Here is a 27,791-nt window from a genome sequence, read left to right as displayed (position 1 = left end):
TTCTTTTCTTGATATGCTTCATTTTTCCGTCTGTCAACAGAGCTGATGTGCCTTGCCAAAAAGTTCAATTTTTGTCTCATCTGTCCATAAGGCTAAGTTCACATTGCGTTATGGGCGTTCGTTAGACGGACTACGTTACACCGCAGCATAACGCGGTGTAAGGTAGTCCGTTAACGCCGCCATTGAATGCAATGTCAGACGCATCTCTAGCAAACCTCCACAATGGGCGTGTGCTAGCCATGAGCCATCATTGAGTGACGGACCCGAGACGCGGGCTGCAGCGTTTCCGGGTCCGTCACCGCTAGCGCAGATAGAGCTAGCAGATGCTCTATATGCGCTAGCGTGCTGCCATAACGGCACTTGCGTTAACAGCAGCCCGTTAAACACATACGTTAACGGACTGCTATTAACGCAATGTGAACCCAGCCTAAGACATTCTCCCAGAAGCTTTGTTGCTTGTCAACATGAAGTTTAGCAAATTCCAGTCTGTTTTGTCCCCCCCCCCCCCCCAACAATGGTGTCCTCCTTGGTCATCTCCCATGAAGTCCACTTTGGCTCAGACAACAACGGATGGTGCCATCTGACACGGATGTTCCTTGAGCTTGAAGTTCACCTTTAATCTGTTTAGAAGTTTTTCTGGGCTCTTTTCTTACCATTCATATTATAAGTCTCTTTGATTTGTCATCAATTTTCCTCCTGCAGCCCCAACCAGGGAGGATGGCTACAGTCCCATGGATCTTAAATTTCTGAATAATATGTGCAACTGTAGTCACAGGAACATCAAGCTGCTTGGAGATGGTCTTATAACTTTTAACATGTTTGTCTATATTTTCTTTCTAATCTCCTGAACTCTCTAAACTCTCTCCTTTGCTTCCTCTGGTCCATGTTGAGTGTGATACACACCATGTCACCAAACAGCACAGTGAGTATCTGTAGCCCTAGATACAGGCCCACTCACTGATTCCAAGATTGTAGACACCTGTGATGCTAGTTAGTGGACACACCTTGATTTAATGTCCCGTTTGTCACATTTTCACAGGTACCTTCATTTCTGTCCATGCCTATTTCATGAGTTTTATTTATTTTTATTCTGTGGAAGAATGGTTGAAAAGCAATGTCTGACTTTAATTTGTTCATTTTCATAGATCTTTTATTATTTCTTTTGTCAGATTCAAGTTATTTCTGTGACCATTGAGGGTTTTTAAACGAGGGGTACCGACAATTTTAACCATGTGTGTATATATACACTGCTCAAAAAAATAAAGGGACACTTAAAGAACAGAATATAACTTCAAGTAAATCAAACTTCTATGAAATCAAACTGTCCACTTAGGAAGTAACACTGTTTGACAATCAATTTCACATGCTGTTGTGCAAATGGAATAGACAACAGATGGAAATTATTGGCAATTATCAAGACACACTCAAAGGAGTGGTTATGCAGGTTGGGACCACAGATCACATCTGAGTACCAATGCTTTCTGGCTGATGTTTTGGTCACTTTTGAATGCTGGTTGTGCTTTCACACTCGTGGCAGCGAGATGGACTCTACAACCCACACAAGTGGCTCAGGTAGTGCAGCTCATCCAAGATGGCACATCAATTCGAGCTGTGGCAAGAAGGTTTGCTCTGTCTGTTAGCGTAGTGTCCAGAGGCACTACCAGGAGGCAGGCCAGTACACCAGGAGACGTGGAGGGCAACAACCCAGCAGCAGGACCGCTACCTCAGCCTTTGTGCAAGGAGGAACAGGAGGAGCACTGCCAGAGCCCTGCAAAATGACCTCCAGCAGGCCACAAATGTGCACGTCTGCAAAACAGTTAGAAACCGACTCCATGAGGATGGTTTGAGTGCCCGAAGTCCACAGATGGGGGTTGTGCTCACAGCCCAACACCGTGCAGGACACTTGGCATGTGCCACAGAACACCAATATTGGCAAATTCACCACTAGCGCCCTGTGCTCTTCACAGATGAAAGCAGGTTCACACTGACCACGTGACAGAGCCTGGAGACGCCGTGGAGAGTGATCTGCTGCCTGCAACATCCTTCAGCATGACAGGTTTGGCACTGGGTCAGTATTGGTGTGGGGTGGCATTTCTTTGGAGGGCTGCACAGCCCTCCATGTGCTTGCCAGAGGTAGCCTGACTGCCATTAGGTACTGAAAGGAGATCCTCAGACCCCATGTGAGACCATATGCTGGTGCGGTTGGCCCTGGGTTCCTCCTAATGCAGGACAATGCCAGACCTCATGTGGCTGGAGTGTGTCAGCTTCAATGCCTTCATCTTGCAAGAACTGCTATGGGCTAACCCGCCCCCGTTCCCCAGACCAGAATCCGATTGAACACATCTGGGACTCGCACCATCCACCAACGTCACATTGCACCACAAACTGTCCAGGAGTTGGCAGATGTTTTTGTCCAGGTCTGGGAGGAGATCCCTCAGGAGACCATCCAACGCCTCATCAGGACTATGCCCAGGCGTTGTAGGGAGGTCATGCAGGAACATGAGGCCACACACACACTACTGAGCATCATTCCATTGTCTTAAGGCATTTCCACTGAAGTTGGATCAAACCTGTAATTTGATTTTCCACTTTGTTTTTGAGCATCATTTCAAATCCAGACCTCCATGGGATATTAATTTTGATTTACATTGATCATTTTTATGTTTTATTGTTCTCAACGCATTCCACTATGAAATGAATAAAGATTTGCAACTGGAATATTTCATTCAGTGTTGTCTACGATGTGTTATGAGTGTTCCCTTTATTTTTTGGAGCAATATAATCATTTTTATCTAATTAAGGGGATGACAAAGGAAGATTTGATTTACTATCTTTTTCTTTTGATCACAGTGATCAAAAGGAACCATTAGGAAAAATTCCCTATTGTTGCTGGGCAGGAGCACTATACATGCACCCACCATTTTTTTTCCCACGAAGACGCGGAGGGCCAAGAGACAGAGCAGGAGGGACTGGGGAAGGTGGCGGTACATGGGGGATCTTATTTCTCTCTCTTCTGACATGTATATCATGTCAGCAGAGAGAGAAATCATTGTAACAGCAGGCATATTTTCTTTCCCTGTGATCGGGGATCGTAAAATAAAAGTTAGATCAAAATATAACATTTTTAACTTAAACGCAAAATACGAGTCCTTATAGAGCTCTGTCAACAAAAACATTTAACGTGTCTCACAAAATAGTAACAGATCAAAATTGCTTACAAAAGGTCTCAATTTTATTTTCTTTTAACCTCCTTCATGACCAAAGATATTTTCGTTTTTGCATTTTCGCTTTTTGCTCCCCTTCTTCCCAGAGCCATAAAACATTTTTTATTTTAGGTCAAAATGTCCATGTGAGGGCTTGTTTTTTGTGGGACGAGTTATACTTTTGAACGACACCATTGGTTTTAAAATATGATGTACTAGAAAATGGGATAAAAAATTCCAAGTGCAGTGAAATTGCAAAAAAAGTGCAATTCTACTTTTTGTTTTTTACCATGTTTACTAAAACCTAAAAGTGACCTGCCATCATGATTCTCCAGGTCATTACGAGTTCACCATACATGTCTAGGTTCTTTTTTATTTAAAGGGTATAAAAAAATTCCAAAGTTTGTTAAAAAAAAAAAAAAAAAATTACGCGATTTTCCGATACCCATAGCGTCTCCATTTTTCATGATCTCGGGTCGAGCGAGGGCTTATTTTTTTATGCGGCAAGCTGACGTTTTTAATTATACCATTTTAGTGTACATATGATCTTTTCGCCCTTTATTGCATTTTAATGAAATGTTGCAGCGACCTTAAAAACCGTAATCCCTGACATTTTGAATTTTTTTCTCATTACGTCGTTTAGCGATTGGGTTAATTCTTTTCTATATTGATAGATCGGGCGATTCTGAACGTGGTGATACCAAATATGTGTATGTTTGATTTTTTTTTATTGTTTTATTTCGAATGGGGTAAAAGGGGGGTGATTTAAACTTTTAGATCAAATTTTTTTTTTTTTTTTTTTTACTTTCGGCATGCTTCAATAGTCTCCATGGGAGACTAGAAGCTGCCATAACCGATCGGCTCTGCTGCATAATACCTCAATTGCAATGAGTGCCGACCACCATGCCACTTGTCATGCCAACACATCGGTGACCCGCAATCAGGTGATGGGGGTCACAAAAGGGCGGATTTCCAGCGCAATTGCCGTAAGCGCATGTTAAATGCCCCTGTCAGCGTTTGACAGCAGCATTTACCCTGTTAAAGGGCCACTGTCACCCCCTCCAGCCATTATAAACTAAAAGAGCCACCTTGTGCAACAGTAATGCTGCATTCTCACAAGTTGGCTCTTTTAGTTTTTGGTGCATGTATTCCCCAAATAAAGCGTTTTATTACTTCTCCAAAATACCTGTCTTTATCCAGGGAGGCAGGTCATCACCCCCCTGCTTGAAACGCCACACTGCCGTCACTCAAATATTCAGGGGCTCCGGGCGCCACCCCCTCCGCGCTGTTTTCGCATGAAATCCGGCGCTTGCGCTGTGTACTACTGTGTGGGGCAGGCACAGTGAGCTCTGGCCGTCTGACGTCACAGCCAGGCTTGCAGACTGTGCGGCCGCCCTGCCTATGAATCCCAGCCCCGCACTGTGCATAATGCATAACACTGCGGGGCTGGGATTCCCAAGGTGGGTGGCCGCAATGTCCGCGTCTGCAAGCCTGGCTGCGACGTCAGACGGCCAGAGCTCTCCGGATTTCATGCGAAAATAGCACGGAGGGGGCGGCGCCCAGAGCCCCTGAATATTTGAGTGACGGCAGTGTGGCGTTTCAAGCAGGGGGGTGAGGACCTGCCTCACTGGATAAAAACAGGTATTTTGGAGAAGTAATAAAATGCTTTATTTTGGGAATACATGCACCAAAAATTAAAAGAGCCACCTTGTTAGAATGCAGCATTACTGCTGCACAAGGTGGCTCTTTTAGTTTATAACGGCTGGAGGGGGTGACAGTGGCCCTTTAATAGCCGTGGGTGAATCGCGATTCCACTCGCGGTAGTTTCGGGCACAGGTCAGCTGGTCATCAAAGGGGGAGAGGCGACATGCGCCGTACTAGTGCAGCACATGTCATGAAGGGGTTAAATAAGTCGTTTTTAACTATATCCTCTTTATGGGGGGGGGGGAGGGGGGAGAATGTACTGTCCATAAGACAGCAACTACACTTACCTTTGCCTTTTCACTGGGCTCAATGACCAGTCCATTGGTAGAGTTATTCAGCTCCCTTGACACAACACACAGGAATTCTGCTTGGTCCTCATTGCCATAGTTGTAAGAAGATCCAATACTGATAAGCTGAAAAACAATGATGTACAAGTCGTCACACTCTTTATTGTGGCACGTAAGCAAGAAAAGTTTGGGTTAAAAGAGATATTGCCATCTTGTTCATTAATGACATATCCAAAGGTTATGCTGTATCTGAAAAACGGGGCCCCATCACATGCAGCTTTCGCTGCAGGGATGGTCAGAATTCTCATACAAATGAATGAATTCTGACAATCTCTCCAACGGAGTGTTGCGTGACATAACCCTGTTCTCAAGATAGATGCAGGTCCTATTGGTGTGAACTGGATTTACTATACATGCATGGCATATCCTGTAGCTATACAGTGGATTGTAAAAGTTTGGCACCCCTGGTCAAGACTACTGTTATCGTGAACAGTTGAGGTTGAGCAAGTTTAAGATGAAGTGATCTCTAAAAGGGCTAAAGTTAAAGATGACTAATATATACTATATAATTGTCTATAGGTCACTTCCGTCTGTCCGTCACGGATATTCATTGATCGCGGCCTCTGTGTCATGGAAAGTCACTGATTTTGTCGCTACCAATCAGCGACGGGCACAGTCCGGAAGAAAATGGCCGCTCCTTCCTCCCCACAGTCAGTGCCCGGCGCCCGCATACTCCCCTCCAGTCAGCGCTCACACAGGGTTAATGGCAGTGTTGACCGCGGTGTAACGCACTCGGTTAACGCTGCTATTAACCCTGTGTGACCAACTTTTTACTATTCATGCTGCCTATGCAGCATGAATAGTAAAAATATCTAATGTTAAAAATAGTTCACAACTAAAATGTTGCCCAAATGGAAGGCTGCTCCTGTGGCTTTGAAATTCTACCGCATCCCCCTTATTCACCCGACCTCGCACCATCAGACTTACTCCCCTTTCCAAACAATAACGTTATTTTTGAAGGGCAAGCATTTTCCAGATGATGAGACTCCAAACCCACGCTGTGACTTCGGAAATCAACCTGTCGACTTCTACAAGCGAGGCATTTACAGTTGCTTAAAGAGATGGGTGAACTGTGTATGCCTAGGTGGCACCTATGTACAGAAGGACTAATAACTGTGCCAAGTTTCATTGCTTTCAGTCCACAGGAAGTGGGTCGAGGAAATCTTTAATGAACGCCCCTCGCAAGTACCTAGTAGCACCCCCTTTTGAAAGTATCACAGCTTGTAAACTCTTTTTGTAGCCAGCTAAGAGACTTTCATTTCTTGCTTGAGGGATTTTTCATTCATTCTTCCTTGGAATATTTTTCCAGTTCTGTGAGATTCCAGGGTCGTCTTGCATGCACTGCTATTTTGAGGTCTAGCTACAGATTTTCAATGACAGCCCCCCGAGGAAGCCCAACGCGAAACGCGCGTCGGGGCTGCTGGATTCACGCACTGGCACATATTTGCGGGTAAGATGAATGGTGGACCTCCCACTTTCTTTATGACTTAATTTTAGAAGTGACTTGCAATGTGTGGAGTTTGGTAGTCAGTTACGACTCATATTATACCATATAGTACTTACAGCACAGTATTGTGATACGTTTGGTTACCTTTCATCTGAGGTCATCCGTTTATTAAGCCCCATGTGTTACCACAGTGTTTGTGTCCTCTGTATTTGCATCAGTTTCTGTACCTTGTATAGTCAGTCTGTATATTATATTTGTATATGTGTTTAATAAAGATTGTTATACGTTTTTTTTTATACCTGCGTATGGGATTTTTACTCCTTGTTCTTTGTAGGATTAATATGTTTGGAGTGTCCTGGTGACGAGTATATTGTCCAAAAAATATATGGGATGATTTCCCGTCACTTTTCTAAGTTATGTATCAGTGGTACCTGTTCTTAGATTTTCAATGATGTTCAAAACAGAAGACTGTGAGGGCCACTGTAAAACCTTCAGCTTGCACCTTTTGAGGTAGTCTATGTGGATTTTGATGTGTGTTTAAGATTATCCATTTGTAGAAGCCATCCTCTTTTCAACTTCATCCGTTTTACAAAGTGTTATGTTTGCATCAAGAATATGTTGAAATTTAATTTAATCCATTCTTCCCTCTACACATGAAATGTTCCCCATGCCATTGACTGCAACACAACCCTAAAGCATGATTGAGCCACCACTGTTCTTAATTGGTTGGCAAGATGTTTTTTTCCTGAAATGCTGTGTCCTTTTTCTCCATGCATATCTTTGATCATTGGGGCCAAAGTTCTATTTTAACCCCTTCCCGACCCATGACGCCACGTAGGCGTCATGAAAGTCGGTGCCAATCCGACCCATGACGCCTATGTGGCGTCATGGAAAGATCGCGTCCCTGCAGATCGGGTGAAAGGGTTAACTCCCATTTCACCCGATCTGCAGGGACAGGGGGAGTGGTAGTTTAGCCCAGGGGGGGGTGGCTTCACCCCCCCTTGGCTACGATCGCTCTGATTGGCTGTTGAAAGTGAAACTGCCAATCAGAGCGATTTGTAATATTTCACCTATTATAACGGGTGAAATATTACAATCCAGCCATGGCCGATGCTGCAATATCATCGGCCATGGCTGGAAACACTAATGTGCCCCCACCCCACCCCACCGATCGCCCCCCCAGCCCTCCGATCTGTCCGGTACACTGCCCCGCTCCCCTCCGCTCTTGTCCGCTCACCCCCGTGCTCCAATCACCCCCCCCCCCCGTGCTCCAATCACCCCCGGCCGGCAGATTCGTTCAAAGTGCATTTTGATCACTGAGATATAATCTATCCCAGTGTTCAAAATAAAAAAAATGATAAATGACCCCCCCCCCCCTTTGTCACCCCCATAGGTAGGGATAATAAAAAAATAAAGAATTTTTTTCCCCCACTAATGTTAGGTTAGGGCTAGGGTTAGGGTTAGGGCTTTGGTATGTGCACACGTATTCTGGTCCTCTGCGGATTTTTCCGCTGCGAATTTGATAAATCCGCAGTGCTAAACCACTGCGGATTTATGGCGGATTTACCGTGTTTTTTTCTGCGCATTTCACTGCGGTTTTACAACTGCTGTTTTCTATTGGAGCAGTTGTAAAACCGCTGCGGAATCCGCACAAAGAAGAGACATGCTGCGGAATGTAAACCCCTGCGTTTCCGTGCAGTTTTTCCGCAGCATGTGTACAGCGATTTTTGTTTCCCATAGGTTTACATTGAACTGTAAACTCATGGGAAACTACTGCGGATCCGCAGCGTGTGCACATACCTTTAGAATTAGGCTATGTGCACACGGTGCGGATTTGGCTGCGGATCCGCAGCGGATTGGCCACTGCGGATTCGCAGCAGTGTTCCATCAGGTTTACAGTACCAAGTAAACCTATGGAAAACCAAATCCGCTGTGCCCATGGTGCGGAAAATACCGTGCGGAATCCGCAGATGAAATCCGCACAAAAAACACTGGAAATCCGCGGAAAATCCGCAGGTAAAACGCAGTGCCTTTTACCCGCGGATTTTTCAAAAATGATGCTGAAAAATCTCACACAAATCCGCAACGTGGGCACATAGCCTTAGGGTTAGGGTTGGAATTAGGGTTGTGGTTAGGGTTGTGATTAGGGTTATGGCTACAGTTGGGATTAGGGTTAGGGGTGTGGGGGGGTTAGTGTTGGAGGTAGAATTGAGGGGTTTCCACTGTTTGGGCACATCAGGGGTCTCCATACGCAACATGGCGCCACCACTGATTCCAGCCAATCTTGTATTCAAAAAGTCAAATGGTGCTCCCTCAATTCCGAGCCCCGACGTGTGCCCAAACAGTGGTTTACCCCCACATATGGGGTACCAGCATACTCAGGATAAACTGCGCCACAATTACTGGGGTCCAATTTCTCCTGTTACCCTTGTGAAAATAAAAAAATGCTTGCTAAAACATCATTTTTGAGGAAAGAAAAATATAGTTCTTACCGATAACGGTATTTCTCTGAGCCCATGACGGCACCACGGAGAGAGGGGATCCGCCCACCAAGGACAGGAAACCTACGGATAAAAAGGCGGTACCACTCTCCTGCATCAGTTGTTTTACATAGAGAACGATGGGAGACTACTAAACATTTGTTAAATTTTAACTGTTTATCATAACTAGATACCGCGTGACTATTAACACTATGAGTAGACTATGGCACTATTTTGATGTGCGCACCCACAAGTGAAGGGAGGGAATGTACGGGTGCCGTCATGGGCTCAGAGAAATACCGTTATCGGTAAGAACTATATTTTTCTCTGATCGCCCATGACGGCACCACGGAGAGAATTGCATAGATAGTGCATTCAGGGAGGGCCCACCGCCTCCAGAACCCTTTTACCGAAAGTAAGGTCTGAAGAGGAGACTAGGTCCAATCTATAGTGCCTATAGAATGTGGATGGTGAGGACCAGGTAGCAGCTCTACATATCTGGTCTATGGAAGCTCCGGCCTTCTCCGCCCAGGAAGTCGCTACTGCTCTTGTTGAGTGAGCCTTAACCTCCCCGGGAACGGACATCCCACTTGCTGAGTATGATAGACTGATGGCGTCTGTGATCCATCTTGCTATGGTGGCTTTAGATGCTTTTTTCCCCTTCCGGGGACCCTGAAAACACACAAACAGAGAGGAATCCTCCCTACTCTCTCTAGTGACTTCTAGGTAGTGTAAGAGACATCTTCTCACATCTAGTGTATGTAATGTTTGTTCCTCCTTATTTTTAGGATTGGGACAGAAGGAGGGGAGAGATATCTCTTGAGACCTGTGAAATTTTGAAGCCACTTTTGGGAGATATGCTGGGTCTGTTTTTAAAATGACCCTATCCTCTAGGAATTGTGTGTAGGGAGGGTTAGCTGAGAGAGCCTGTAAATCGCTAACCCTGCGGGCCGAAGTGAGGGCGATTAATAGAGCTGTTTTGAGGGATAGATTTTTTATTGTAGATTCGTGTAATGGCTCAAATGGAGAATTAGTCAGGGCTTTAAGGACCAAGTTTAAGTCCCATTGAGGAACAACTTTTCCTGGAAGAGGCCTTGATCTTCCTGCCGCCCTGATGAATCTAGCGACCCACCTATTTGAGGCTAAATCAAAATTGAATAGGGCTCCCAAAGCTGCCACGTGAACTTTTAGGGTGTTAGTGGCTAAACCCATCTCCAACCCGTTTTGTAGGAACTCTAATATGGAATTAAGGGGAATTTCTTTCCCTATTTTTGCACCTGATGATGACAGAAACTTTTTCCATATCTTGCCATACTGTCTTGTTGTAACAGGCTTCCTACTTTGTAACAGAGTTGAGATCAAGCCCGGAGAGAACCCCCTGCTTTCTAGTAATTTCCTTTCAAGAGCCAAGCTGTCAAGTGCAAGTTCTTGACCTGCGGATGACAGACTGGGCCCTGACAACAGATCTTGGAGGTCTGGTAATACCCAAGGGTCTGATATTGATAACTTCCTCATCCATGAGAACCAAGGCCTCTTCGGCCAGAACGGGGCAATTAAGATGACCAGCGCCCCGTCCTCCCGAATCTTCCTCAGCACTGCTGGAATCAGAATAAGAGGAGGGAAGGCATAGACCAGATGGTGACCCCAAGATATCAGGAAGGCGTCCACAGCTACTGGGTTCCCCAGGGGAGATAGGGAGCAAAAGGAGGTTACTTTTTTGTTTAGATGACTCGCAAAGAGATCTATTTTGGGAACGCCCCATCTTTCTGTGATCTGGGTGAATATCGCCTGATTTAGTTCCCATTCCCCCTGTTTTAGACTGGACCGGCTGAGGAAGTCTGCTTTGTAGTTGTCCACTCCCCTTATGTGTAAGCTTGTTAGGGATAAGAGGTTGCTCTCGGCTATTTGCAGGATTGAATTGGTCACCTCCATTAGATTTTTGGAACGGGTGCCCCCCTGGTGATTTATGTAAGATTCTACCACCCGATTGTCCGACATTACTCTTACATGGTGAGAGTGAAGGACCCCCAAGAATTCCTGAAGGGCAAATTTTACTGCAAGGAGCTCCTTCATGTTGGAGGATTTGTTGACTGTGGATGGAGACCAAGTGCCCTGGGTTACTAGGTCGCCCAGATGAGCCCCCCACCCTGAAGGGCTTGAATCCGTAGTCAGGACTTTCGAGATCTGAATTACCCACGGGACTCCCTGGGAAAGATTTTTCTGCGATCTCCACCATGTCAGAGAGTGATTTGTGCGAGGAGATAACTGCCCTCCTAAATTCTCTCCTAGATGGATTTGCTCCGACAATATCTGCCATTGAAGTTCTCTTGAATGTAATTGGGCCCACTGGACTGCAGGGATGCAAGAGGTCATAGAGCCTAAGAGGGACATGGCCTGACGGAGTGTTATGGAGGGGAGAGATTGGGTTCTCGAAACTAAACTTTTTAGTTTTTGTATCTTGTACTCCGGGAGACGACATTCCATCTTTTTGGAGTCTAGAGTGAGACCCAGGTACTCCTGGACCTGAGAAGGCATTAGTCTGGACTTTCCCATGTTTATTAGCCAGCCTAATTCCTTCAGAGAATGCATCACTATTGCCAGTTGATCCTCGCAATGTTGCGGGGAGGAGCCTATCACCAAGAAATCGTCCAGATATGGAACGATTAGGGTATTTTCTTCTCTGAGGTGAGCCATTACCTCCGCTATCAGCTTTGTGAAAACTCTCGGAGCTATGGCAAGACCAAATGGTAGAGCTGAAAACTGGAAGTGTTTTAGGACTCCCCTGATGTGAACTGCCATCCTGAGGAATCTCTGGTGATCCTTGTGTATTGGGACGTGATAATATGCGTCCTTTAAGTCCAGGACCACCATGAAGCATTGGGGAAACAACATCTTGATAGATGACTTTATCGTTTCCATCTTGAATGCTTGAACCTCCAGGAAATCGTTTAATTTCTTTAGATTTATAATAGTCCTGAAGGAACCGTCTGGTTTCTTCCTCAGGAATAGAGGGGAATAGTACCCTTGCCCTCTTTCTTGTGGGGGAACTTCCAGGAGTACACCCTTTTTTACTAACTCGATGACCTCGTTTTCCAGAGCCAGCTGTTCTTCTGCCGAAGATCTTATGGATGTCATCATAAAAGAGGGACGGGGGCATCTTTTGAATGTCAGCCTCAGGCCTGATTCTATAATGTTCAGAATCCATTGACTGGAGGTAATCTTTTTCCAGGCTGGAAGAAAGAGAGATAACCTCCCTCCCACCTGGGGCGAACCTTCATTGAGAAGGTTTCTTGTTATCACTGGGGTTTTTGTTAAAGATGAACCCCTTGTTTTTGTTCCTCTTATCCTCCCACTTTCCCTGGCCTCTCCCAGGGTTCTTGCGGAAAAACCTCTTGTTCCGAAAGGGCTTCCGGTAAGAGGGGAGACCAAGGGAGGGAAAGGACTTTTTCTTGTCCCCGGCTTTTTCCAGGATGTCATCTAATGTGGAACCGAACAAAAACTCCCCTTCGCAGGGGATAGTACATAGTTTTGTTTTTGTTTGCAGATCGCCAGGCCAATTTTTAAGCCAGAGGGCACGCCTGGCCGCATTAGCAAACACTGCTGACCTGGCGGCTAACCTGATAGAGTCTGCTGAGGCGTCGGCCAGAAAAGCCGCCGCTCCCCTTATTACAGGTAATGTTTTCAGCATCGAGTCTCGGGAGGTTTTCCCTTTTAATTGACCCTCTAGTTGATTTAACCAGATCATTAGGGAGCGGGATGTGCAAGCTGCTGCCACTGCTGGTTTCAGGCCTCCTCCCGCTGACTCCCAAGAGCCCTTGAGGAAGGCGTCCGCCTTCTTGTCCATAGGGTCTTTTAGGACCCCCATGTCCTCAAACGGGAGAGCGAATTTCTTTGATGCTTTGGCTATTGCTACATCTAATTTGGGGGCTTTTTCCCAAAAGGAACAGGATTCATCCTCGAAGGGGTATTTCCTTTTCGGGGTTAGGAGAGTCTTTTTCATGGGTTTTTTCCATTCCTTTTTAATTAACGCTGCAATTGCTTCGTTAAGCGGAAAAGCTCTTCTCTTTTTTTGTTCTAATCCCCCAAACATGATGTCTTGTGCTGACTTTTTGGGGTGGGAGTCTACTAGTCCCATAGTACTCCTCACTGCCTTTATGAGGCCATCAGTGTCCTCTAGCGGGAAACAATTGTGACCTCCTGAGGAAGAAGTGGATGATGAGGATGAGGAGGAGGAGTCGGAGGATGCTGAACTCGCACTATCGCTGTCAGATTTAGAGACTGGGGACGGGGACCTATGTCTGGTCCTTCTCCGTTTTTTTTCCTCTTTTTAGGGATCTAAAGGTGTCTTCCACCTGTTCTTTAATCAGGTTTTTAAGATCTGTTGCAAACCCGGGCAGGCTTTCAGATACTGTTTGCTGTATGCAGGAATTGCATAGCTGCTTCTCCCATGCGGGTGGAAGATCCTCTTTACAGATGGCACAGGCTTTGTGCTTTGTTTTACCTACGCTTTTCCTCCCCTAAAAGAGACAAATAATAATCTTATTGTCTCTAACTTTCACGAAGATCAACTTACCACCTCCAGGACCCATAAATACCGGTTGGGGATTCTCAGCCTCTGGCTTTTTCCCCCGACGCCGTGCTGGACTCCTTGCTGTGTTGAGACCTTTGGCGTTCTTTGCCGGTGTCCTGGCAACTTTTCTGCTGTCGCCTTTTTTGCTGCTGCTGAGGCGATGCTGTAGGTGGAGGTGATCCAGGCAGGGGAGACGCCGGGTCGCTCATACTGCTGCTGGTCTGCTGCCAATAACGCTGGCTGCGCTTGATGCTGCGACGATTAATAGCTCCTAAGGCTCTTGCTGATAAACTGCAGAGCCGCTGAGAGGAAGTAAATCCCCCATTTTAAAGCTCCCGCCGCTTCCGGCGCCTGCGCAGTAGCGCTTAGCCGACGGCGAGGAGCGCCGAACGCCGGCGCCTGCGCAGACGCTTCTGCGGCGCCTTTGGAACGCCCAAGTGACCTATCGGCGACGCCTGCGCAGTAGCGCTCAGCCGACGGCGAGGAGCGCCGAACGCCGACGCCTGCGCAGATCCAAGCCCAGCGTCTCGCGAGACCAGCGCAACGCCGGGCATGCGCCCTACTCACAAGATGGCCGCCCGGAGTGCAGATATGGCGCTGCTGACCGGCACCCCCGGTCCTATGCAGACCCTACTGCGTGGCTCTGCATACCCGATGGCGTGCAGTGTGCAGGCTGACGCGTGCTAGGGGAGGGTCACGCCGCACCTCCCGCAACCACAGAGGGACCCCCCTGGATGTTGCCGCTGCTGCATCTTACCTGGGGAGGTGACCGCGAACTCCTTGTCACCTCCCCCGCACACCCTGTCGGCCCACTGGCTCCCAGCGGTGGCGCTTCGGGTCACCACCCTAGCCGAGGCAGAGGGACCCCAGCTGCCTGAATCGGACTGGTTGGCCCCGGAATTCCAACGACGACTGGTAAGTCCGTAGGTCTCCCATCAAGGACAGGAAACCAACTGATGCAGGAGAGTGGTACCGCCTTTTTATCCGTAGGTTTCCTGTCCTTGGTGGGCGGATCCCCTCTCTCCGTGGTGCCGTCATGGGCGATCAGAGAAAAATGATTTATTATTTTCACGGCTCTGCGTTGTAAACGTCTGTGAAGCACTTGGGGGTTCAAAGTGCTCACCACATATCTAGATAAGTTCCTTGGGGGGTCTAGTTTCTAAAATGGGGTCACTTGTGGGGGGTTTCTACTGTTTAGGCACACCAGGGGCTCTGCAAACGCAATGTGACGCCCGCAGACCATTCCATCAAAGTCTGCATTTCAAAAGTCACTACTTCCCTTCTGAGCCCCGACGTGTGCCCAAACAGTGGTTTACCCCCACACATCAGGTATCAGCGTACTCAGGAGAAACTGGACTACAACTTTTGGGGTCCAATTTCTCCTGTAACCCTTGGGAAAATAAAAAATTCTGGGCTAAATAATTATTTTTGAGGAAAGAAAACGTATTTATTATTTTCACGGCTCTGCATTATAAACTTCTGTGAAGCACTTGGGGGTTCAAAGTGCTCACCACACATCTAGATAAGTTCCTTTCGGGGTCTAGTTTCCAAAATGGGGTCACTTGTGGGGGGTTTCTACTGTTTAGCCACATCAGGGGCTCTGCAAACGCAACGTGACGCCCACAGAGCATTCCATCAAAGTCTGCATTTCAAAACATCACTACTTCACTTCCGAGCCCCGGCATGTGCCCAAACAGTGGTTTCCCCCCACATATGGGGTATCAGTGTACTCAGGAGAAACTGGATTACAACTTTTGGGGTCAAATTTCTCCTGTTACCCTTGGGAAAATAAAAAATTGCAGGCTAAAAGATCATTTTTGAGAAAATAATTTTTATTTTTTATTTTCATGGCTCTGTGTTATAAACTTCTGTGAAGCACTTGGGGGTTCAAAGTCCTCACCACACATCTAGATTAGTTCCTTTGGGGGTCCAGTTTCCAAAATGGGGTCATTTGTGGGGGATCTCCAATGTTTAGGCATACAGGGGCTCTCCAAACGTGACATGGTGTCCGCTAATGATTGGAGCTAATTTTCCATTTAAAAAGCCAAATGGCGTGCCTTCCCTTCCGAGCCCTGCCGTGCGCCCAAACAGTGGTTTACCCCCACATATGGGGTATCAGCATACTCAGGACAAACTGGACAAGAACATTTGGGGTCCAATTTCTCCTATTACCCTTGGCAAAATAGGAAATTCCAGGCTAAAAAAATCATTTTTGAGGAAAGAAAAATTATTTTTTATTTTCATGGCTCTGCGTTCTAAACTTCTGTTAAGCACCTGGGGGTTTAAAGTGCTCACTAGGCATCTAGATAAGTTCCTTGGGGGGTCTAGTTTCCAAAATGGAGTCACTTGTGGGGGAGCTCCAATGTTTAGGCACACAGGGGCTCTCCAAACGCGACATGGTGTCCGCTAAAGAGTGGAGCCAATTTTTCATTCAAAAAGTCAAATGGCGCTCCTTCCCTTCCAAGCCCTGCCGTGCGCCCAAACAGTGGTTTACCCCAACATATGAGGTATCAGTGTACTCAGGACAAATTGGACAACAACTTTCGTGGTTCAGTTTCTCCTTTTACCATTGGGAAAATACAAAAATTGTTGCTAAAAGATAATTTTTGTGACTAAAAAGTTAAATGTTCATTTTTTCCTTCCATGTTGCTTCTGCTGCTGTGAAGTACCTGAAGGGTTAATAAACTTCTAGAATGTGGTTTTGAGTACCTTGAGGGGTGCATTTTTTAGAATGGTGTCACTTTTGGGTATTTTCAGCCATATAGACCCCTCAAACTGACTTCAAATGTGAGGTGGTCCCTAAAAAAAATGGTTTTGTAAATTTCGTTGTAAAAATGAGACATCGCTGGTCAAATTTTAACCCTTATAACTTCCTAGCAAAAAAAAATTTTGTTTCCAAAATTGTGCTGATGTAAAGTATACATGTGGGAAATGTTATTTATTAACTATTTTGTGTCACATAACTCTCTGGTTTAACAGAATAAAAATTCAAAATGTGAAAATTGCGAAATTTTCTAAATTTTCGCCAAATTTCCGTTTTTTATCACAAATAAACGCAGAATTTATTGACCTAAATTTACCACTAACATGAAGCCCAATATGTCACGAAAAAACAATCTCAGAACCGCTAGGATCCGTTGAAGCATTCCTGAGTTATTACCTCATAAAGGGACACTGGTCAGAATTGCAAAAAACGGCAAGGTCTTTAAGGTCAAAATAGGCTGGGTCATGAAGGGGTTAACTTCATCGGACCACAGGACTTCTTTCCAAAATGTACCAGACTTGTTTAGATGTTCTTTTGCATATTTCTGTTGCTAAATTTTATGGCGAGGACGCAGGAGAGGTTTTCTTCTGATGACTTTTCCATGAAGGTCATATTTGTGCAGGTGTCTCTGGAGTTGTGGTACATTGTTCTACTATTTAGAGTCTGCTAAATTTTTTGCAGTCAAACGGGAGTTTTGATTTGCCTCTCTAGCAATCCTACGAGCACTCACTAAAATTTTGCTTGGTCTCCAGATCGTATCTTGACCTCCACTCTTCCTGGTAACTGTCATTTCATGATTACATTTCAAACTGCGGAAAGAGCAACTTGAAAACGCTTGCCATCTTCTTATAGCCTTCTCCTGCTTTGTGGGCCTCCATTTCCATTTTCAGAGTGCTAGGCAGCTGCTTAGAAGAACCCATGGCTGCTAGTTTTGGCACAAGGTTACAGGAGGCCTCTTTCTTATAAATGTGGTAAATTTGCATCACCTGGCCTTTCCTAACAATGATAGTTAACAAGCCATAACCCTAACAGGCTAATTAAGGTCTGAAACCTTGGTGAAAGTTATCAAAGCACACAAATCTGCAAGGGTGCCCAAACACTTGAATGAGCCCATTTTCCTTTTTGCAATTTAAAAAAAAAAAAAATATTATATATATATATATATATATATTAGTTTTTCCTAAAATACACAAAGAGTGTGTCATCTTTAACTTTGGGCCTATTACAGATTATTACATCTTTGACCTGGGGTGCCCAAACTTTTACATGCCACTGTACCATAAATGCACTAGATGGGAATACCCTTTTGAGTTCTACTAAAGCGGACTGGTCGTTAAAAATTTTAATGTGCAAAGGTCTCTCGAATTATGAACACACTGATGAGAGAGAAGCGAGGCTACTGGGGCCTTATGTAGCCCTAGTCCTGTACAATATCTACCCTCTTGCTCCATGCAGGGCTCACCTGCTCAAACTTCCAACCATCAGACATGGTGGACACCATCTGTGTCAGCTCTTCTTCTTGACACTGTAACACTCTGTAGACATGCTTCACTGGACCCTGCAAATATGAAGATGATTGAGAATTACGAACCTTCTATATTCTGCTATAAATATGCAGCAGGTGCATTAACAGAAGATGAACATGGTAAATGGCAGTCAATTCCGAAGATCATTAAAGGACAAATGCCCTACTCCTACCCCAAAAAAAAAAAAAATCAAAATGTCTGAATATAATAGCATGTGTTTACAGGGGTTATTCGCTACCAGGATAATCCCTAATTAGATGAAGTAGTGCCCTTTGTAAACTAAAAAATGAACACTGGAGCCATTCCAGTGACATCAGCACTGGGTCTGCTGAGATTTCCATGACATTGAAATGCCTTGTGAGCTCTGTAGTCACAACTGGTTCTACTGGGCTGCGATGGTCTCACACATGGCCTAACAATGCAACAAGAGACCCAATGCTGGAAGACAGTATATCTTTTCTTTATTATTGTTACTTTACAAAGGGGACAACCCTTTTAAAGAGAACCTGTCAGCAAGATTTAATCTGTTAAAGTAAAGGTATGGCCATAATGGCAAAGTTATACTGATTTTATGAATACATGTAGTGACAAAATCCATAGCCTGGTTCTTGTTCAATTCACCTTATAGGTTTTGGAGTAATATCCTCTTTGTGCATCAGGGCAGGACTGTGGGAAGGGTCTTAGTCTCTGCCATGTCCCCTCAACATGGGTATGAGCCTTTTTAAAATTTTGCACAAGCATCACCGGCATCTTGCGCATTTGTGTCCTGGCATTCTTTAACAAAATGGCACCAGAGGTGGTACATACTCAGATTAACCTCCTGCAGTCTCCAGCAAAATGGTGACGTATGCACAGATCGAGATCTTGGCTCGTCAATGAGCCGAGATGTTAGTCTGTGCATGCGCAGCCATGGGCTACATTTTGGTGGAGCACACAGGACTAGAATGTTTGTGGGTGGCAAAGTTTAAAAATGGGATGCTCATACAAATTCGGAGGGGCAATGGCAGAGCCAAAGACCCTACCCACAGTCCCGCCCCGATGCACAAAGCGGTTATTGCACTAAAACTTCTAAAGTGAATTAAACAAGAAACAAGCTACGCATTTTTTCACTTAAGGTATTCATTAAATCAATACATCAGGGACATTATGGCCATGTCTAACAGGTTCAATCGTGATGACAGGTTCTCTTTAAGACATACTGAAGAGATCCACCATGTCTTGCTACCCAGACGCTGGCGTAATATGAGTTTCTTTGGAAATGTATCAAATGTCACTGATATTTTATTAAATTACAGCTTCTGGGTGAAACCGGAAGTACGCGGAAAGTAATTAGATACCTTATACTGTGCCCAGCACCGTATGATGGGCCAGTTGTGTATGAATTACCTGTGAAGTTCTATTTTCATTGTCTCGAATCCGTTCCTTCACTAGTCGCACAAGGGAAGCAATGTTATAAAACTCTGCTTCTTCCAAGACCCCTGTGTACAGAAGATACAACCAATTTAAAAACCTTTTATGTAAAGTTCATCTACCCTGTTGAAAGTGACATCCGCACCACAGTATGCAAAGTATATTGTCCATATGTCAATTTGATACGGATTTCCAAACCTGAGAGAGGATTTCCTTCGCTAAAAAAACTTCCTCAAAAAATACAACTCCATTGATTTCACCAATGCTCATAATAAAGTTGCTGTAGTTGCCCTAAAACTTTGAAGAGCTGAAAATTATCATGAAGCATCAAGGGGTTAAGTTATTTTACATAATGAAGTTTTGTTGTGTGGTGGTGTTCTCTGTACTGGATAACCATCAGGCCACCTAAAGGGTCGACTGGAACCTTTGCATCTGCCAAACAATGCACACAATGATCTTCCTGCACGGAAAAATTATTAGGTTCTGCTCACATTTAGTTAATCTATAGTTATGGTGCATATGCCTGAAGAATGTCATTTTGGCATTTGCTGGGAAGTTAAGTGTTGACAGACCTTTTTATATTTGCAATGCAAAAAAGTTATCCCTCTGACCCACCCCCCATACACATGAATGCTCGGCTCACAAGTGTTGGCACATCTTTAATATGTGGACACTGGTCTTATTACCTACCCATGGATAAAGCAGAGCCGATATCACTATTGACTCATCTGCACATAGAAGAATGCTGGAAAAGCACATACTACCTTCTCCCAATATCTCCTTACCTTCTTCAGCTAGCTCTTTATTAAGGATCAACTTGCCATGTCGTAGATAATTCAGAATGGGGCCAAAGTAGGTAGGGTCCCGATCAATGAGATAGGCACCAGTCTCATCCTGGGAACGAGAAAGAAAATCATCATCTGTTCTACACAATACACACAGAGATAGCAGTGCTGGGCCTTGGCTCCTTGTTGTGGAATACATTATCAGTGTATGTCATACAGTTAGGGCCAGAAATATTTGGACAGTGACACGAGTTTTGTTATTTTAGCTGTTTACAAAAACATGTTCAGAAATACAATTATATATATATATAATATGTGCTGAAAGTGCACACTCCCAGCTGCAATATGATAGTTTCCACATCCAAATCGGAGAAAGGGTTTAGGAATCATAGCTCTGTAATGCATAGCGTCCTCTTTTTCAAGGGACCAAAAGTAATTGGACAATGGACTCTAAGGGCTGCAATTAACTCTAAAGGCGTCTCCCTCGTTAACCTGTAATCAATGAAGTAGTTAAAAGGTCAGGGGTGGATTCCAGGTGTGTGGTTTTGCATTTGGAAGCTGTTGCTGTGAGCAGACAACATGCGGTCAAAGGAACTCTCAATTGAGGTGAAGCAGAACATCCTGAGGCTGAAAAAAAAGAAAAAAATCCATCAGAGAGATAGCAGACATGTTTGGAGTAGCAAAATCAACAGTTGGGTACATTCTGAGAAAAAAGGAATTGACTGGTGAGCTTGGGAACTCAAAAAGGCCTGGGCGTCCACGGATGACAACAGTGGTGGATGATCGCCGCATACTTAATTTGGTGAAGAAGAACCCGTTCACAACATCAACTGAAGTCCAGAACACTCAGTGAAGTAGGTGTATCTGTCTCTAAGTCAACAGTAAAGAGAAAAGTCCATGACAGTAAATACAAAGGGTTCACATCTAGATGCAAACCATTCATCAATACCAAAAATAGACAGGCCAGAGTTAAATTTGCAGAAAAACACCTCAAGAAGCCAGCTCAGTTCTGGAAAAGTATTCTATGGACAGATGAGACAAAGATCAACCTGTACCAGAATGATGGGAAGAAAAAAGTTTGGAGAAGAAAGGGAACGGCACATGATCCAAGGCACACCACATCCTCTGTAAAACATGGTGGAGGCAACGTGATGGCATGGGCATGCATGGCTTTCAATGGCACTGGGTCACTTGTGTTTATTGATGACATAAGAGCAGACAAGAGTAGCCGGATGAATTCTGAAGTGTACCGGGATATACTTTCAGCCCAGATTCAGCCAAATGCTGCAAAGTTGATTGGACGGCGCTTCATAGTACAGATGGACAATGACCCCAAGCATACAGCCAAAGCTACCCAGGAGTTCATGAGTGCCAAAAAGTGGAACATTCTGCAATGGCCAAGTCAATCTCCAGATCTAAACCCAATTGAGCATGCATTTCACTTGCTCAAATCCAGACTTAAGACGGAAAGACCCACAAACAAGCAAGACCTGAAGGCTGCGGCTGTAAAGGCCTGGCAAAGCATTAAGGAGGAAACCCAGCGTTTGGTGATGTCCATGGGTTCCAGACTTAAGGCAGTGATTGCCTCCAAAGGATTTGCAACAAAATATTGAAAATAAAAATATTTTGTTTGGGTTATGTTTATTTGTCCAATTACTTTTGACCTCCTAAAATGTGGAGTGTTTGTAAAGAAATGTGTACAATTCCTACATTTTCTATCAGATATTTTTGTTCAACCCTTCAAATTAAACGTTACAATCTGCACTTGAATTCTGTTGTAGAGGTTTCATTTCAAATCCAATGTGGTGGCATGCAGAGCCCAACTCGCGAAAATTGTGTCACTGTCCAAATATTTCTGGCCCTAACTGTATGTGCCTTCTTTACTGAATAAACATTGTGATCATTACTTGTGGCCTCTAAACTTGACTAAAAACCCATATGTGTCACTCGTATTTCCATCTGTATCTGATGCGATGATACAGGGATGAGACACTGACACTACTGCATAGTAGAATGGTGACCACACTACAGTACCAGGACTATGTCCTATCTAGGTGCTCCACACCCGTGAGGTGTTGTACTATGGCCACTCTACTCCCATCATGCCGAGCGCAGTGTCCGGATGGCTGGGAGATCGCACATTAATGTCTCATGGAGGTTGTATGAAGACTGCATATAAACTGTGGATTGTATACAGCCATAATGACACCCATGGGATGAAACCATTCTCCAAGCTTCCAGTTCAAAGCACCACTCCAGTGAGTCTAGAATGGGGCTCTCATAGACTTATATAGAGCTTGTGACCGTTATTTACGGTCAGTCAGAAGTAGCGGTCACAAGATGGCGGAATTCAGACCAGGGTGGCACCAGGAAGAGTTGAAGACGGTGGCAGGTGAGTATACTAGGGGCAGGGAACTTATGTTAATGGCACCACTCTATTAAAAACCACCCGCTGGAGGGTTGCTTTAATAGCAGCATCTTTATTAAGGAATAGAATGTGCCCGCTGCCACTGGATTCTATTACAGCAATGATCCACCCGAGAGCGGTGCCGCATCGAGGACAACCAGTGCAGGGTGACACCACATCACAGCACCCAGAGGCCTCAGTCACACATACGCTTTTCTCTAACACTTAAGAATGGATCTATTTTGATGTGGGGTTTTCGGATTTTTAGCGATTCTTGGTCAGTGGCAGTTTTTCTTCTATAGAGAACGTCAGCGTTCCTCCTTCCCATTAGACTCTATGGCAGCCCCGTGCTGTCAGCTTCTGGTCACAGACTTACATACAAGAGTTTGGTGGAAGATTCTGATCACAAACTGACAGCTTTCCGTGTACCACACTCAGGCCACAAAAATACAGCGCCATAGACTAGAATGGGTGCATGTTCTATCCGTGAAAACCGCGCGTGTGAACGAGGCCTGCGGATCCGAGGGCATCAGTCACAGATAGATATGGTAACATGGTGGCCGCCATAAGGGCAGCACAGGTCCCACTATGCCCTCACACAGAGGCCACCATGGCGGACATAGCAGCAGTAGTAACATGGTGGCCTCCATAAGGGCAGCACAGGTCCCACTATGCCCTCACACAGAGGCCACCATGGCGGACATAACAGCAGCAGTAACATGGTGGCCGCCATAAGGGCAGCACAGGTCCCACTATGCCCTCACACAGAGGCCACCATGGCGGACATAACAGCTGCAGTAACATGGTGGCCGCCATAAGGGCAGCACAGGTCCCACTATGCCCTCACACAGAGGCCACCATGGCGGACATAACAGCAGTAGTAACATGGTGGCCGCCATAAGGGCAGCACAGGTCCCACTATGCCCTCACACAGAGGCCACCATGGCGGACACAACAGCTGCAGTAACATGGTGGCCGCCATAAGGGCAGCACAGGTCCCACTATGACCTCACACAGAGGCCACCATGGCGGACATAACAGCTGCAGTACATGGTGGCCGCCATAAGGGCAGCACAGGTCCCACTATGCCCTCACACAGAGGCCACCATGGCGGACATAACAGCAGCAGTAACATGGTGGCCGCCATAAGGGCAGCACAGGTCCCACTATGCCCTCACACAGAGGCCACCATGGCGGACATAACAGCTGCAGTACATGGTGGCCGCCATAAGGGCAGCACAGGTCCCACTATGCCCTCACACAGAGGCCACCATGGCGGACATAACAGCAGTAGTAACATGGTGGCCGCCATAAGGGCAGCACAGGTCCCACTATGCCCTCACACAGAGGCCACCATGGCGGACATAACAGCAGTAGTAACATGGTGGCCGCCATAAGGGCAGCACAGGTCCCACTATGCCCTCACACAGAGGCCACCATGGCGGACATAACAGCAGTAGTAACATGGTGGCCGCCATAAGGGCAGCACAGGTCCCACTATGCCCTCACACAGAGGCCACCATGGCGGACATAACAGCTGCAGTAACATGGTGGCCGCCATAAGGGCAGCACAGGTCCCACTATGCCCTCACACAGAGGCCACCATGGCGGACATAACAGCAGTAGTAACATGGTGGCCGCCATAAGGGCAGCACAGGTCCCACTATGCCCTCACACAGAGGCCACCATGGCGGACATAACAGCTGCAGTACATGGTGGCCGCCATAAGGGCAGCACAGGTCCCACTATGCCCTCACACAGAGGCCACCATGGCGGACATAACAGCAGTAGTAACATGGTGGCCGCCATAAGGGCAGCACAGGTCCCACTATGCCCTCACACAGAGGCCACCATGGCGGACATAACAGCAGTAGTAACATGGTGGCCGCCATAAGGGCAGCACAGGTCCCACTATGCCCTCACACAGAGGCCACCATGGCGGACATAACAGCAGTAGTAACATGGTGGCCGCCATAAGGGCAGCACAGGTCCCACTATGCCCTCACACAGAGGCCACCATGGCGGACATAACAGCTGCAGTAACATGGTGGCCGCCATAAGGGCAGCACAGGTCCCACTATGCCCTCACACAGAGGCCACCATGGCGGACATAACAGCAGTAGTAACATGGTGGCCGCCATAAGGGCAGCACAGGTCCCACTATGCCCTCACACAGAGGCCACCATGGCGGACATAACAGCTGCAGTACATGGTGGCCGCCATAAGGGCAGCACAGGTCCCACTATGCCCTCACACAGAGGCCACCATGGCGGACATAACAGCAGTAGTAACATGGTGGCCGCCATAAGGGCAGCACAGGTCCCACTATGCCCTCACACAGAGGCCACCATGGCGGACATAACAGCAGTAGTAACATGGTGGCCGCCATAAGGGCAGCACAGGTCCCACTATGCCCTCACACAGAGGCCACCATGGCGGACATAACAGCAGTAGTAACATGGTGGCCGCCATAAGGGCAGCACAGGTCCCACTATGCCCTCACACAGAGGCCACCATGGCGGACATAACAGCAGTAGTAACATGGTGGCCGCCATAAGGGCAGCACAGGTCCCACTATGCCCTCACACAGAGGCCACCATGGCGGACATAACAGCAGTAGTAACATGGTGGCCGCCATAAGGGCAGCACAGGTCCCACTATGCCCTCACACAGAGGCCACCATGGCGGACATAACAGCTGCAGTAACATGGTGGCCGCCATAAGGGCAGCACAGGTCCCACTATGCCCTCACACAGAGGCCACCATGGCGGACATAACAGCAGTAGTAACATGGTGGCCGCCATAAGGGCAGCACAGGTCCCACTATGCCCTCACACAGAGGCCACCATGGCGGACATAACAGCTGCAGTACATGGTGGCCGCCATAAGGGCAGCACAGGTCCCACTATGCCCTCACACAGAGGCCACCATGGCGGACATAACAGCAGTAGTAACATGGTGGCCGCCATAAGGGCAGCACAGGTCCCACTATGCCCTCACACAGAGGCCACCATGGCGGACATAACAGCAGTAGTAACATGGTGGCCGCCATAAGGGCAGCACAGGTCCCACTATGCCCTCACACAGAGGCCACCATGGCGGACATAACAGCAGTAGTAACATGGTGGCCGCCATAAGGGCAGCACAGGTCCCACTATGCCCTCACACAGAGGCCACCATGGCGGACATAACAGCTGCAGTAACATGGTGGCCGCCATAAGGGCAGCACAGGTCCCACTATGCCCTCACACAGAGGCCACCATGGCGGACATAACAGCAGTAGTAACATGGTGGCCGCCATAAGGGCAGCACAGGTCCCACTATGCCCTCACACAGAGGCCACCATGGCGGACATAACAGCTGCAGTACATGGTGGCCGCCATAAGGGCAGCACAGGTCCCACTATGCCCTCACACAGAGGCCACCATGGCGGACATAACAGCAGTAGTAACATGGTGGCCGCCATAAGGGCAGCACAGGTCCCACTATGCCCTCACACAGAGGCCACCATGGCGGACATAACAGCAGTAGTAACATGGTGGCCGCCATAAGGGCAGCACAGGTCCCACTATGCCCTCACACAGAGGCCACCATGGCGGACATAACAGCTGCAGTAACATGGTGGCCGCCATAAGGGCAGCACAGGTCCCACTATGCCCTCACACAGAGGCCACCATGGCGGACATAACAGCAGTAGTAACATGGTGGCCGCCATAAGGGCAGCACAGGTCCCACTATGCCCTCACACAGAGGCCACCATGGCGGACATAACAGCTGCAGTACATGGTGGCCGCCATAAGGGCAGCACAGGTCCCACTATGCCCTCACACAGAGGCCACCATGGCGGACATAACAGCAGTAGTAACATGGTGGCCGCCATAAGGGCAGCACAGGTCCCACTATGCCCTCACACAGAGGCCACCATGGCGGACATAACAGCAGTAGTAACATGGTGGCCGCCATAAGGGCAGCACAGGTCCCACTATGCCCTCACACAGAGGCCACCATGGCGGACATAACAGCAGTAGTAACATGGTGGCCGCCATAAGGGCAGCACAGGTCCCACTATGCCCTCACACAGAGGCCACCATGGCGGACATAACAGCTGCAGTAACATGGTGGCCGCCATAAGGGCAGCACAGGTCCCACTATGCCCTCACACAGAGGCCACCATGGCGGACATAACAGCAGTAGTAACATGGTGGCCGCCATAAGGGCAGCACAGGTCCCACTATGCCCTCACACAGAGGCCACCATGGCGGACATAACAGCTGCAGTACATGGTGGCCGCCATAAGGGCAGCACAGGTCCCACTATGCCCTCACACAGAGGCCACCATGGCGGACATAACAGCAGTAGTAACATGGTGGCCGCCATAAGGGCAGCACAGGTCCCACTATGCCCTCACACAGAGGCCACCATGGCGGACATAACAGCAGTAGTAACATGGTGGCCGCCATAAGGGCAGCACAGGTCCCACTATGCCCTCACACAGAGGCCACCATGGCGGACATAACAGCAGTAGTAACATGGTGGCCGCCATAAGGGCAGCACAGGTCCCACTATGCCCTCACACAGAGGCCACCATGGCGGACATAACAGCTGCAGTAACATGGTGGCCGCCATAAGGGCAGCACAGGTCCCACTATGCCCTCACACAGAGGCCACCATGGCGGACATAACAGCAGTAGTAACATGGTGGCCGCCATAAGGGCAGCACAGGTCCCACTATGCCCTCACACAGAGGCCACCATGGCGGACATAACAGCTGCAGTACATGGTGGCCGCCATAAGGGCAGCACAGGTCCCACTATGCCCTCACACAGAGGCCACCATGGCGGACATAACAGCAGTAGTAACATGGTGGCCGCCATAAGGGCAGCACAGGTCCCACTATGCCCTCACACAGAGGCCACCATGGCGGACATAACAGCAGTAGTAACATGGTGGCCGCCATAAGGGCAGCACAGGTCCCACTATGCCCTCACACAGAGGCCACCATGGCGGACATAACAGCAGTAGTAACATGGTGGCCGCCATAAGGGCAGCACAGGTCCCACTATGCCCTCACACAGAGGCCACCATGGCGGACATAACAGCAGTAGTAACATGGTGGCCGCCATAAGGGCAGCACAGGTCCCACTATGC

General features: G+C 47.2%; 1 protein-coding gene across 2 annotated transcripts in view; it reads right to left on the bottom strand.

Moving 5' to 3' along the window:
* Positions 1-27,791, bottom strand: part of KCTD2 (potassium channel tetramerization domain containing 2) — a 48,082-nt gene that overhangs the window by 18,723 nt on the left and 1,568 nt on the right. For both annotated transcript variants that reach the window (XM_069752154.1, XM_069752155.1), the window contains 4 exons: positions 20,237-20,345; positions 19,428-19,519; positions 17,978-18,073; positions 5,195-5,320 (listed from right to left, as the gene is read on the bottom strand). In XM_069752154.1, coding sequence (XP_069608255.1) covers positions 5,195-5,320; positions 17,978-18,073; positions 19,428-19,519; positions 20,237-20,345 — 423 coding nt within the window. The remainder of the gene's footprint in view (positions 1-5,194; positions 5,321-17,977; positions 18,074-19,427; positions 19,520-20,236; positions 20,346-27,791) is intronic.

This window comes from Ranitomeya imitator, chromosome 2 (genome assembly GCF_032444005.1).
Source record: "Ranitomeya imitator isolate aRanImi1 chromosome 2, aRanImi1.pri, whole genome shotgun sequence".
Classification (NCBI taxonomy): domain Eukaryota; kingdom Metazoa; phylum Chordata; class Amphibia; order Anura; family Dendrobatidae; genus Ranitomeya; species Ranitomeya imitator.
This window is presented reverse-complemented; position numbering and strand designations above follow the sequence as displayed.